This window comes from Mus caroli, chromosome 14, assembly GCF_900094665.2.
Source record: "Mus caroli chromosome 14, CAROLI_EIJ_v1.1, whole genome shotgun sequence".
Classification (NCBI taxonomy): domain Eukaryota; kingdom Metazoa; phylum Chordata; class Mammalia; order Rodentia; family Muridae; genus Mus; species Mus caroli.
In genome coordinates this window covers 42,884,292-42,898,112 of record NC_034583.1, presented here as the reverse complement: position 1 = coordinate 42,898,112, position 13,821 = coordinate 42,884,292, and the positions used below count along the sequence as shown (strand labels likewise).

At 44.4% G+C, this 13,821-nt stretch overlaps 1 protein-coding gene across 1 annotated transcript; it reads right to left on the bottom strand.

Annotated features, from left to right (window-relative positions):
- Positions 1-428: 428 nt before the first annotated feature.
- On the bottom strand, positions 429-8,331 carry Pnp (purine nucleoside phosphorylase). The gene is made up of 6 exons (XM_021181737.1): positions 8,045-8,331; positions 4,585-4,754; positions 2,089-2,192; positions 1,731-1,906; positions 1,429-1,619; positions 429-1,046 (listed from the first exon to the last, which is right to left on the bottom strand). The coding sequence occupies exons 1-6, from the start codon at positions 8,053-8,055 to the stop codon at positions 829-831; spliced, it is 870 nt and encodes a 289-aa protein (XP_021037396.1). The 5' UTR covers positions 8,056-8,331; the 3' UTR covers positions 429-828.
- Between the last annotated feature and the right edge of the window lie 5,490 nt (positions 8,332-13,821).

Sequence of the window (13,821 nt, the reverse complement as noted above, 5' to 3'; positions counted from 1 at the left end):
AGTTGGAATGAATGTGGCCAGCACCATGACAAATGGCGGCAGACAAAAGTGTATCTGCTGCTGCACTGTCAATATAGATCGGGAAAGAGCATGACCTATTGGTAGAATGGTAGGAGAAAAACAAAACAAAAAAAAAAAAAAAAAAAAAAAAAAAAAAAAAAAAGGCACTGGAGGAGAAGTGAGATCTGTGAGATGCAGATACTCAAGCAATGGAGTAAGTGGAGCACGTGGGAAATGAAGGCTAGGAGCAAGTCTGAAAGAAGTAGTCGCATCCCCTACACACACACACCATTTTTTCCCCTTCATCCCTTGCTACTCACCCACCAACTCATCTCCATTCTTAGCTGATTTTGGAACATGTGGTCCCCAAAGCTTTTCAAGTCTTTTTTGGCTGATGCCCCAGCTTCATACCAAATCACACACAAAAGAAAAGTACTTGATCTCTTTATTCTCAAAACATTGTGATACTAAATAAAATCCAAGAGGTATTGGGTTGATCTTTGGTCTCTAGGGCTTTAGGGGAAGCAGACTGAGCCCAGAAAATGTCTGTCATCTCCAAGATGTAGAAGGTACTGTTTGAAGGCATATATCCCAAGTGTGTGGGGAATGGGCTCCAGCTCTTCCAGAGGAATGAAAGTGAATTTTAGAAGGCAACTAAGCAAGAGGACTGGGCGTCAGAACAGTAGAAGAACACCGGGATAATGAAGGCTAAGCTCCTCTTTCCTTTCTGCTAGGATCTAAGAACAGAGACGAGTGACTTCATCAAGGAGCCAGAGTAGACAGCTACTTGGACCCCACCAGGGGAGCAGCGGGGCCCTCCATGGCCAGTCAGCTGCCACACTCCGGGAGTGGAATGCTCTCCATAAGAATGGAGACAAACCTTTCCAATGTCTGTGCAGCTGCTTTGCCGGCATCCAGAACTTCCATGTGATTGGCCTTCGCCAAGTTCTCATAATCCATGACAACCTTGTTCGTAATGAGTGAGAAACCAAAGACACGGAGCCCACAGTGCCTTGCGACGATAACTTCTGGGACTGTGCTCATGCCTGAAGGGGAGAGACAATGACTCATGTGGCTCTCCTCACCCTCACTCTCTGAAGTTCACTGAATTTCAGAAAGCATCCACAGCAACTAAATTAGTACAGAGCACTCGCTGCCCTACCTCTCTTCAGGTAGCCTTACTAGCTACTTATACACTTTGCCAACACAATCTTTTCCTGTGCTTTGTGGCAATTAATGAGTCCACCTTGCAGCCACAGGTAGAGAAGGTGGCTGTACTGACATTTTGTAACAGCGCTGAGCTCAAGCCTATGGTCTCTGCTTTCCTAGTATTCTCTCTCATCCTTCCCCTAATCCATAAGTTCTCCCTCCCCTTTGCTATTTTACCAGATCCTTTCCTCAAACCACCAGCCAAATCCCCCTTCTCACCAACAGCATCTGCTCCCAGCATCTTGAGCAGACGACTCTCTGCCACAGTCTCAAAGTTGGGGCCTGCCAACATCACGTAGGTGCCTTCTTGTAGCTTTCGTTGCTCCCCCATTTGTTGCCAGGCAGTGAAAGCCTTCTGCCTCATATCCCGGTCATAAGCATCAGACATGGCAGGAAAACGAACTCCAAACCTGGAACACAGGTGGGATTATCTCAGATAAATGGCACCAAGTGAACTTTCTTTCCCAACTCCTGGACAAGGCCAGACTCTGCATGCAGTGCAAGGGATCAAAGATGTGTACCTTTCATCATTGGGGCCCCGGAGAGGGTTCTGGCCACTGAAACCAGGTAGGTTGATGTGATCCCGGATCAGCATAATATCTCCAACTTCAAAATTGGGGTTGAGTCCTCCAGCAGCATTGGTGACCACCAAAGTTTCCACACCCAGAAGACGGAAAACTCTCACTGGGAATGTCACCTTAGATGCAAAAGGTCAGAAAAGACTTTTCTAAACCTCACCAACAAACTCAAAGGTAAGGATAATATGAACCATGAAACAAAAGATCAAAAATTTGACCCAGCCCAAATGGTTAGACAAAGTAGGACAGCTCTCCCATCTTCCTCTTGATCCAACCAAGCTCGTGCCCCCGGATTGCTTACCTTTGACAGCGAGTATCCTTCATACATATGGAACCGGCCTTGCATCATCACACAGGACCTGCCATTCAGCAATCCAAACACCAGTCGGCCTGCGTGACCTTGCACTACAGACAGAAAAGGGAGGAAAGCAAAGAGATTATGCTCAGTGTAGTGAGTGGTACATGCTTTTTCTCTCAGTACTCAGGAGGCAGAAGCAGGTAGGTCTCTGTCAGTTCAAGGCCAGCCTAGACTGCACAGCAAGTTCCAGGCCAGCCAGGAATATGTGGCGAGACTGCGACAAAAAGAAAAGCAAGCATACTTCCCTGTATCACACACACTAGCACTTACTAGAAGCCATTCACTGTGTCTAATGTATGATGATATAATTAACAACAAGAGCAGTATGCTGATCTTCATAATCATACAACTGTACCTTAGAGATATGGGATAAGAACATTGATGTGAACATATAACAAAAGGAATTTCAAAAGACTTTTCCAAACGGAGAAACTCACACTGCAAGGGAGCAAAAGAGAGTACAAACCAAAGCTTAAAATGTGTATGATAATTAATTCTGCTAACTAAACTGTGTGCCTCCTTATTCCAGCTAGGGAACCCTTGTATATGTTGGCATCCTAAAGATGAACAAGGAAGACAAGCCCAATACGACTCTTTCTTTTTGGCCCACACAGCAGTCCTGTGGGGTATGTGGGTCATGGGAGCATACGAGCATACAGATTAACTGTTACTACCATCCCCATTATCTGGCAGTGTCCTCTAATGGATGGCCAACCTACACTTCTTTAAGGAATGGCTCTGTCAGAGGCACTAGAATCAAGTAGAAACATTAAAAAAAAAAAAAAAAAAAGCAATAGAACAAAGTAGACACGGCTAAACTTCAAGTTAATTTGCTTCTCACTTAGTGCAGGACTCTGCTTCCTGGGGGAAGGAGTGGCAGATGGCCCACGTCACTACTGTCTGCCTTCTTCCTTCTCTCTGAACAGGGTTACCCTTCCTTCCCTCACTCCCACACCTCCCTGCTCTGCTCTTCCATTCTTACCCCAAAGGGCTTTTAAATGTTTACTAAAAGTTTCAACTCCCTTAGGAAAGGTAGATAGAAAGGAAGATATGTAAGAAGAAATAATAATAATACAAAAGTAAGTAAGTTAGTTTAAAATAAAGAGAAATGAAAAAGCTTCCTCTTGTCCTTTCTAAATCTGAGTCTGAGTTTTCATGCTTGCGGTCACTGCGCTACAATGATGACAGAGCTCAACTTTACATTTCCAAAGGCCACTGTGAACCAAGTGTTTTCCTGTGTTAATCCCTGTGTGTGCCCATATCCACATGGTGGCCACAGTGATTATTGTTACTATGTATGTCTAGGCAGCACATAGAGGTGGAGATGAAGGAAGACAGGGAGGATGACCTGGAACAGGTTGTCTTTGTCCTGGGGCTACAGGTTCTGCTTCTTCTACTGAAGGTGAGTGGGAGTGCGTGTGCGTGCTATAGTGTGAAGACAGCTAGTGGGAATCAGTTCTTCCCTTTCAGTTCATGGGTATCAGAGATTGAACATGTGTGTTCAGCACCTTTCCCAACCCTCCCCACCCTAACACACACACTAATAAGGATTTCTTTCTAAAGCCATGCTGATTCTGTGGTGTCTCTTTCCCTCTTACATTTGTCTTTGGTCAAAAACTAGGACAATGGGGCTGGAGAGATGACTTAGTGATTAAGAGCAGTGACTGCTCTTCCAAAAGTCCTGAGTTCAAATCCCAGCAACTACATGGTGGCTCACAACCATCTGAAATGAGATCTGATGCCCTCTTCTGGTGTATCTGAAGACAGCTACAATGTACTAATATAATAATAAATAAATCTTTTTTTAAAAAAATAAATAAGTTAGGACAAGAATAGAAACATTTCCTGGATTAGATTCCACATAAGAGCAGTGTGATGGTTTGAATACGAATGGCCCCCTAAGTCACCAGGAAGTGGCACTATATCTGAAAGTATTAGAAGAATTAGGTGTGGCCTTTGTTGTAGATGTGTGTCACCATTGGTGGACTTTGACGTTTCAGAAGCCCATGTGAGGCCCGTGTCTCTGTTTCAGCCATCAGATCAAGATGTAGCTCTCAGCTACTGCTCTAGTGTCCTGCATGCTGCCATACTCCCCACAATGATAATGGACTAAGCCCTGAAACAAAGAAAGCCTCTAATTAAATGCCCTTTTATAAGAATTGCCGGGCTGGTGAGATGGCTCAGTGGGTAAGAGCACCCGACTGCTCTTCCAAAGGTCCAGAGTTCTAATCCCAGCAACCACATGGTGGCTCACAACCATCCGTAACGAGATTTGGCGCCCTCTTCTGGAGTGTCTGAAGACAGCTACAGTGTACTTACATGTAATAAATAAATAAATAAATAAATAAATCTTAAAAAAAAAAAAAAAGAATTGCCTTAGTCATGGTGTCTCTCCACAGCAATAGAACAGTGACTAACGCCCCACAGTCCAGCCAGTACCTGTGCTTTGGGGAAAGTTGGGTATCTCATTGTAGTCAAAGATCTGAGCCTCCTTTAAGTGAGCAGTTAGCCCTCCTAAGCCGGAACCACAGATCACTGCCACTTGAGGTCTATATTTAGTGTGATCCCGAAGCCACTTGGCGGTGGTCTCATAATCTTCATATGTGAACCTAGAGATTAAAGGACAAGTACATAGGTTGTCAGCACAGAAAAACCTAACAGATATTCTAAGGAGACAGAGCTGAAAGCCCAGCCTGCTTATACAACCATTCACCTGCCTCTCTGCTGAATCAGGCCCACTAAAGGCCTGACAAGAAACACCCTTCATTCCATAGCATGACAAAAATTAATGAAAGCCTATTTTCATGGATGGCCCCACCTCAAGTGCTCTGCCGCTAAGTTGTACCTCCAGCACTAGGAAGCTCATATCTCTTCCCTCCTTGGGACAGAAATGGAACCAGGTTTATGATGCAGTGATCAAATCAATGTGAGGGCTCTGAATGAATGAGGCCCTCCTAAAGGCAAGTCTCGTGCCTTTTTGTTTGTTTGAGACAGGGTCTCCCTATGTTGCCTACTACTCAACAGCCCTCCCCCATGCCACCATTCCCCGCTCCAGCAGCTCATCCATGGGGTAGATAAGGGTAGGCCAATTCAAAGCTCTGGATGTGAGCCTGGGTGGTGGCTGAGTCTACAGCTCCTCCACTCACATCACCTGGGTCAGCTCTCCCTCCCAGGTGAGGGTTGGGGTCAGCTCTCCTGAGTGTGCAGCCAATGAGGAGCAGAGCCAGGTCTGCACAGCCCTCAGTCATGTCCCCAGGTGGCAGCCCAGAAGATCCACTTGGCTTTTGTTGGTAACAGACCCAGACATGGTTCTCAGTAGTAGCAAGGGCCAGGACCTTACCTTGGCCTCAGATAGCACCACAGGCTCCTCACACCAGGCTCCTCCTCACTACACTCGTGTTCCACTCCCTTCATTGTGCACACAACACTCTGCTTCCCCCTCCGTCTCTCCATCTCTCACTTGCTCATCTAAAAGTGCCCGTGGCAGTTGTTTTGGGCTTGCTCTGTTCACTGGGCCCATATTTAATTAATTAATTTTTAATTTAAAAATTTAATTACACTTAATTTAGTTGGTGTATGTGTGTGTGTGATGTGTTCAAAGCATGCCACATCATGTTTGGTGGTCAAAAAGATAACGGTGAGTCAGTTATCTCCTTCTACCACAAGATTGGAACCCAATTCAGGCTTGGCAGCAAGTACTTTACCTGCAGAATCATGTCACCAGCCCTCATTTTAAAACTTTTATTAGTAAGTAATAACACTCCTAGGAATCTACAGGAGAGCCTTAGTTTCTCTAAACATGTTTTTTTGATTCCCAGATACAGATCTCTGCCATAGGGAATTAACTAAACTTTTTTCTTTTTCTTTCTCTCCTTGTGTGTGTGTGTGTCTGTGTCTCTGTGTGTAGTTTTGGAGTTTGTTTTCAGACAGAGTCTCATGTAACTTAGGCCAGACTCAAACTGTAAGTTCCTGATGCTCCTGTCTCTACAGTGTGAGCTATGATTCACAGTTAAGAAACTAAATAACTGTGGCCCACAACTTTAATCCCAGCAATTGGGAGGCAGAGGCAGGTGGATTTCTGAGTTCGAGGCCTGCCTGGTCTACAGAATGAATTCCAGGATGGCCAGGACTACACAAAGAAACCCTGTCTCTGTGAGGGAAAAAAAAAAAAAAAAAAAAAGAAAAAGAAAGAAAGAAACTAAATGATTGTAAAACAACACAAAACCCAGGCTTATTTCACAACATTGGTTATAAAATGCCAAGCGAGTACTGGCTTCAGACACTAGTTCAAAATAGAAGTTTGTAGGCCCATCCCTTCAAATGAAAAACTTGTTAAAGAAGTTATGAAGGGTGGCAAACAACTTTAATCCCAGCACTCAGGAGGCAAAGGCAGGCAGATCTCTGTGAGTTCAAGGCCAGCCTGGTCTAAGGTGTGAGTTTCAGGAAGAAACGGGCTATGTACAGAGACTGTTTCAAAACAACAGAACAAACAACAGACTTGCTAGGAAGCTCTGTTGTGTGACAGTTAATCTTTCCACCTCCTGCTGCTCCCTCTCCCTCCTTTCATCTTGGCTTCTCCCCACACTAAGGTATTTTGTTCTTCAGAAAGCAAAGAACAAGGTACATAACTCATAACCAAGTACTAGTATCAACTGGGAGCTGGTCGTGGTGAGGCAGATCTTAAAAATCCCAGCATTAGGAGGAGGAGGGGCAAGGCAGGAGGATCTCTGCGAGTTTGAGGGTTCCAAAACAGAAGGAAGACAAACCCTGTCTAGTCAGCCTGGACCTGCTCACAGTCCCAAGTCCAATTCCATCACATCCAACTGCAAACAAAGATCAAAGATTGCTCCTAGGAGTGGAGCAATCACAAATTGAACACAACTAATAAAAAGCCTTTTTTTTTTTCCTTCCAGCCAGAGAGCTTTAAGTATCAGAGACTTAAAGACATGGCAGATCCAGACATTAGGATAACTTGAGCCTAGCCTAGAGGTGTAGCAAGACCTTGTCACAAACTGCCACAGACTATACTATAGGAAGCAAAACAGGACTATAACACAACAGGTTATCCACAATGAAACAGCTAGGTAGGGCAGGGACAGAGCCACAGGGTGACAAACAGAAGCAATTAAGTAGGCAAGACTTTAGGATGCAGTAGCATCCTAAAGGGCCGGAAGTATGAGGCTTGGCCACCCGGCCATGTCCAGCCATAGCTCACAGTCCCCAAGGACACGTCGGACCTGAGATCATCCTAAAGCCACTGTGATTCCCTACAGCTCTGCTGATGAGTCAATCTAGGAATTCCCGACGCAAAAGGAAGGGAGTTGACTTTTTTGGTTTTTGTTTTTGTTTTTAAAGTGGGCGGAAGGCGTGGATAAGTATCTAAGCAGGTCAATGAATACAGATTTCCCAGCCTTAAAAAGACTCCCTTCCTAATTTGTTAATGCGACTTCCAGCTTGGAGGAGAGAGAGGGGCAGTCGCGGAAAATGAGCCATTTTCCCTCTAAAGGAACTGCGGAATTGCACAATAGAATTATCTCCTGGGTTACTTGGACCCCTACAAAGGAAAGTTGTGTTATTAAGTAGTCAGGGCTTGTGCCTCCTTTTCCACATACATTCACATACACCACAGAGGCACAATGTTCCTTGTGACGGTGCCTACACCGCGCTAACCTGTTTCTTCCTGCTCCGGGGCGCCCCTACCGCTGGTTCCCGCGCCTGCCTGTCGCGCCAGCCGCCCCACCATTCTGGAGCCCTATGTCTGCCACTGGGCTCTGTGCCAGGCCTCTGCATCCCCAACAGACTCGCTCCTTCTCTGGGCCCAGGCTGCTAAGTTCCCAGTTCTCAGCGTCAGCCCGTCTCTCTCTCGGCAGAACGCCTGAGTCCCCGGCCCGGCACTTACTCGTTCTCCATGGTGTCACCGACGGCCACGCGGAAACCCTGCCCTTTCCGCTCCACGGCGACACTGTCTAAGTCAGGTCAAGACTGTTAGTGCACTAGTCGCTGGGCCGGCCTTTATATCCTCAGCCCCAGGCTCCAGCCAATGGCAGCGGCCTTGTCTCCATGGTGACACACCCTCATCCAGAGGTGTGGCAGGAAACCTCTCCAGAGTTCGTTTCAAGGAGACCCACTCCTAGTCTAAGGCAACCAGCAGATGATCCCCGCACACAGTCATGATTTCCCAGTCAGAAAAGGAGGCCTGTGTGGAAAGAGAAGCAGGGTAAGAGAGCCCCGGAACTGCCTATCTGCAACTCCATTCTCCGCTGCGTTATTGGATAAGAATTTGAAAAGCGAAAAAATTCAATTTTTTCATAGATTGTGCAATCTTGAAATAAAATGAAACGAAACAGTGTCTGAGATGCTTTCGGGAATAGGGAAGCGGTTACTGGGCGGGTAACAGTGCTGACTTGGAGCCTGCAGGATTTGGGGAAACACGTCGAGGCCCCGATGGAAATGAGTTCTAGATGGTAGGCATAGACAGGATGGCAAGTTGATTGGACGCACAGTACGGAGTCCAAACAATTCTGCTAACTTTGAGATTTTTTTTTTTTTCGAGACAGAGTTTCTCTGTGTAGCCCTGGCTGTCCTGGAATTCATTCTGTAGACCAGTCTAGCCTCGAACTCAGAAATCTGCCTGCCTCTGCCTCCCAAGTGCTGGGATCAAAGTTGTGTGCCACCACTGTCTGGCAGAGAACTCCGGAGATGGGAGTCACACACAGGTGTAAGCCAGGATTTGAACTCAGGACTTCCAGAAGAACAGCCAGTGCTCTTAACTACTGAGCCATCTCTGCAGCCCTTAATTTTTACTTTTTTTTTTTTTGGTAGTTTTTGTCTTTGTTTGTTTGGAGTTTTGTTGTTTTGTTTTAAAAACAGGGCTTCTCTGTGTAGCTCTGACTGTCCTGGAACTCCCTCCTGAGTGCTGGTATTAAAGGGGTACACCACCATAGCCAGCAATAAGTTTTTATTTTTGATTGGCTTTTTTGAAACATTAGGGCCATTCATGGTAGCACGTGCCTTTAATCCCAGGATCTGGAAACTCCTGAGATCTGACTTGTGGCTAATCTGACCTACAAGGAGTTCCAGGACAGCCAGACAACTTAGAAAGAACCTGTCTCAGAAAGAAAAGGAAGGAAGGAAGGAAGGAAGGAAGGAAGGAAGGAAGGAAGGAAGGAAGGAAGGAAAAAGAGAAAGAAAAAAAGAAAGAGAAAAGAGTAGATACTACTGGAATATAGTGAACACCTTTAATCTCAAACAATGAAGGTAAAGGTAGCTTGTAGAAGGAAGCACCCATGTTTGCAAGTGACTTCCAATTGAGTAGACAAAGTGATGAATCAGAGAAAGATCTGACAGAATTGAATATGCCCAACTCTCCTGAGAAGAGAGAGGAAAGGGAATCTACTTGAGGGGCAGTGTATTAAGAGAAAAAGAGAAGGAGGCAGTTTTACTGGGACAGTTTGTACAGAGACAGGGTGCAGAGAGAGAACAAACTAGACACAGGTGAAGATAGAGTGAGCCAGAAAATGAGAAGGATCCAGAAGATTAGAACAAATAGATAATTTTAGGTCAAGTAGAGCAATTCAGGAGTAGCCCAGAGAAGCCAGATTGAATCAGTTATCATGGAGAGGAGTTTGAGCCAACACAGCTGAGTTGACTATCTAGCCAGAGATCAGAAAGAAGAAAGAATGAGGTTATTTAGCAGCAAGTGTCAGAGGCTGAAAACATTCTAGACCTAGATTAGATTGTACGGAGGCTCGAAGCTGCCAGAGCTAGGCCTGGGTTAGCAGACTGAGGCAGTAAGATTCCAAGGCAACCTTTACCACTAGAGAACAAAAGTTACATTTTCATAATGGTACCTGAAGGAGTCCATTATGACACAGAATTTGAGAATCATGGTTCTAGTCACTTTGATGTAACCTCATTCCTGAGTTCATACAATATAAATGAATAGTGGTACTAGTACAAACTACCTATACATGAGCTCACTCTCTAGCCTTCGCCTACCAGTCATCCATCCCCAATAAACTTTCTATGCCTAAATTTTTCTCATCTGGAAAATGACTAGAGATTATTGGTTTTGCTATCTTACAAGGATCATATATAATACAGTTAAGTGTTTTGTTAAGTATCTGACACTATAATTATAATAAACACACAGTAAATGTTGACTGTTACTATTTCATGGTTTTGTTTTTTTTTTTTTTTTTTTTTTAGAATTATTTATTTTATGTATTTGAGTACACTGTGGCTGTCTTCAGACACACCAGAAGAGGGCTTCAGATCCCATTACAGATGGTTGTGAGCCACCATGTGGTTGCTGGGAATTAAACTCAGGACCTCTGGAAAAGCAGTCAGTGCTCTTAACCGCTGAGCCATCTCTCCAGACCCTATTGTCTCTTTTTTATCTTTTGATATCCACCTAACCTTAAATCAGATGCAACAAAAAATTAGTGGTTCATTGAGTTTATCAGCATCATCTAGAATCCCACAATGCTCAGAATAGTCATGTGACTATTTGCATTTAATAAAATTATGACTACATAATCACGAATGATAGTTCACATCTTTAATCCCAGCACTTGGGAGGCAGAGGCAAGCCTGCTCTACAGGGTGAGTTCCAGGACAGCCAGGGCTACACAGAGAAACCCTGTCTCAAAAAGACCCAAACAGAAGAATCTCAAGGGCTGAGATCTTGAGTATCTGTCTAGTTGCATAAAGCCCTGGGCTCAATCCTCAACACAACATAAAATTAGAGTAAGCCCAGAACTTGGAATATAAAGATAGAAGGTTCAGAAATTGAATGTCATTCTTAGCTACAAACAGGTTGAAAGCTAGCCTGAACTATATGAGACCCCATTTCAAAAGATAAGAATCCCCAGATCCTTTTTGTAAGAAACTTGTTTAATACTTCTCTCAACTGTTATCTTTCATCCTTTGTAGACCACAAACTAGTTTTATCCACTTGAAATATCATTTATGTTCACTACCACCAATATTTCTCCAATTATTGAAATTAAATTATTTTAGTTTATTTTGTTGTTAAAGGTATCACTTTTGGTTCTTTTATTTCATTACTCCACTTTTTTTTTTTTGCCTCACTTAATGCCTGGAAAAACTGGATAGACGTTAAGAATTAATCTTTTAATTAATCAGTCTTTGACCCCAAAGAATGGCCCTAGAGAGAGAGGCTGACTGCTTAAAGAAAACAGGAAAAACTAACATCCATAAAAGACATGAAACACAGGGGAGTGCAGGCTCAGAGAAATTCCTGCTGTATCCCACCCTAGCCAACCTGCCACCTAAACTAATTCACTCTGCATATTATGAAAGTTATGTCATAAATATTTATTTTATGAGGGGCATGGTGGCACATGCCTTAATCCAAATACTCCTTGGGTAGAGACAGGTAGGTGGATCTCTGTGAGGCTAGCCTTATCTTTATAGAGTTCCAGGACAGCCAGGGCTACTTAGAGAGACCCCTGTCTCCAAAATACATATTTTAGCTTCATGTGTATGTGTTTGTGGGGAGGAAGTGGGGAGGAATGCTTATGGAAACCAGGGGTGTTGGGTCCCGTAGAGGTAGAGTTATAGGCATTTGCTGGCTGCCTGATGTGGGTGCAGAGAACCTAACCTAAGTATTCTTCAAGAGCAGTACACACTCTCTTAATCTCCAGCTCCTCAAAAGTAATCTTCAGTTTGTAAATGAAGTCAATATACAACCAACTCAGAGGAGAAGAAATTGTGGAGCACGTTGTGCCCACTGTTGATGGCACTCTCTTACTGAAGACTGAACCTAAGGTCTTGTAGGTGTTGGACAAGCCCTCTACTACTAAACTATATCCTCAGCCCTTCACTTTTGTTTTGAGACAGTTTCACTAAGTTGCCCACGCTGGCTTTAGACTAACTCACTATGATGCCCATTCAAGCCTTGAACTTGTCATCCTCCTGCCTCAGCCTTTCAAGTACAGGTCTGTACCATCAGAACAATAAAGAAGTTATTATGGTAAATAATGTAAGCATAATGTTATTGTGCATTGTGTAAAGATTATCCATGTATTACTCAAATGCAGACTTCTGTGCCCCCATATCTAGCTGTAATCTTTATCCTAAGTATCTCCTGCCTCAATGTTGTGTAAGCATTGCTCCCCACTTGTTCTCTGATTTGTCAATAAAAGCTGGTCAGCCAATGACTGAGCAGAGAAGAGAATAGGGCAGGACTTCCTCCCAGCCATGGGCTAGGGGAGAAGAGAGGAAGTGGGGATTAGCCACAAGAAGAAGAGTCCAAGAGGCACCATTAAAAAATACCTGGATCCCAGGTTAGTACTAAAATGCAAGTATCGACTGGGATTTTTTAACTGCAAGCTACCCAGATTAGTTTAGAGGATCAAAATTGAGCGATGCTGCTCAGTTGTTGTGCTCTTAAAGCTTATTAAATAAATATAATAGTCCAGACTCAAGTATTTGGGAGCTAGCTGGATTAAGAGGAAAACTGCAACAAACACTTTATAAACTGCCATTTACAAAATAACATCATAAGGAGGGAGAGGTGTTCAAATGAAGGCTGTCCTAATTGTGGGAATCAGCCACACCTGATGCGATGGTTTGAATAAGAATGGCCCCATAGGCTTATATATTTGAATGCTTAGTCACCAAGGAGTGGACTGTTTGAAAGAATTAGAAGAATTAGAGGGTGTGATCTTGCTGGAGGAAGAATATCACTGGGTGTGGGTTTGAGGTTTCAAAAGCCCCTGTTAAGCCCGTGATCTCTCTCTGTGCCCTCCACCCCCTCTGAGGATAAAGATGTAGCTCTCCAACTCCACTCCTGGATACTGTCAGGCTCCCTGCTGTGATGATAATGAACTAAGCTTCTGAAACTGTAAGCAAGCTTCCAATTAAAAACTTTCAATTATAAGATATGTCTAGGTCATGGTGTCTGTTCACAGCAATAGAACCCTGACTAAGACAGAGGTTGGTACCAGAAGTGGTGCATTACTGTCACAGGTCTAACCATACTGTGGTTGGTGGAATGTGGATTTTGAGATATTGGATTAGGAAAGTGGTTGGATGTGTCTTTGAGTTCCACTTGGGTAACGAAGAGCTCTACTCTGCACTTCACCCTATGCTGCCATCAGGTGCTGGGCTTGGAGGAAGCTCCAATACACTGTTCAGGGATTGGGAGAACACAGCCTAAAAATGGAGACCCCAGCTTGGGTGAGAAACAACACAGGCTGAGGACAAAGCTGGGGTCCCCTAGTACCCAGGCATCCAGTGGCAGCTGAAAACCACATGGAGTCAGGAATGGAGGGGGGCCACGCTGCCCTTTGATGAGCTGGGGGCCTGGTTTAGCTTAGCTGGGAGTGTCTGGGAGCACAGAGGGGCTTCCTACAGGATAGTTAAGGGTGTGGCTCTGTATGGTGAAGGCTTCTTGTTACAGTGGTTCTTGATGAGAAAGATAGTCCTTGCTCATCCATACTGGTTTTTTGGCAGTAGAAGATGAATGCATACAACTTCTTCAGGGTGAACCAGAGCTTAAATACCTTTTGCAGGAAGGAATGTCCAGGAAGGGAAACTTATTGTCTAAACCTCAGGGCCCATCTACATACTCCATTAGCATGTAGAACTCTGTGTTACATGACTAGTGGTCACCTTCTTTGTGGGGAAGTTGTGGTCAAGTGTTCCAGG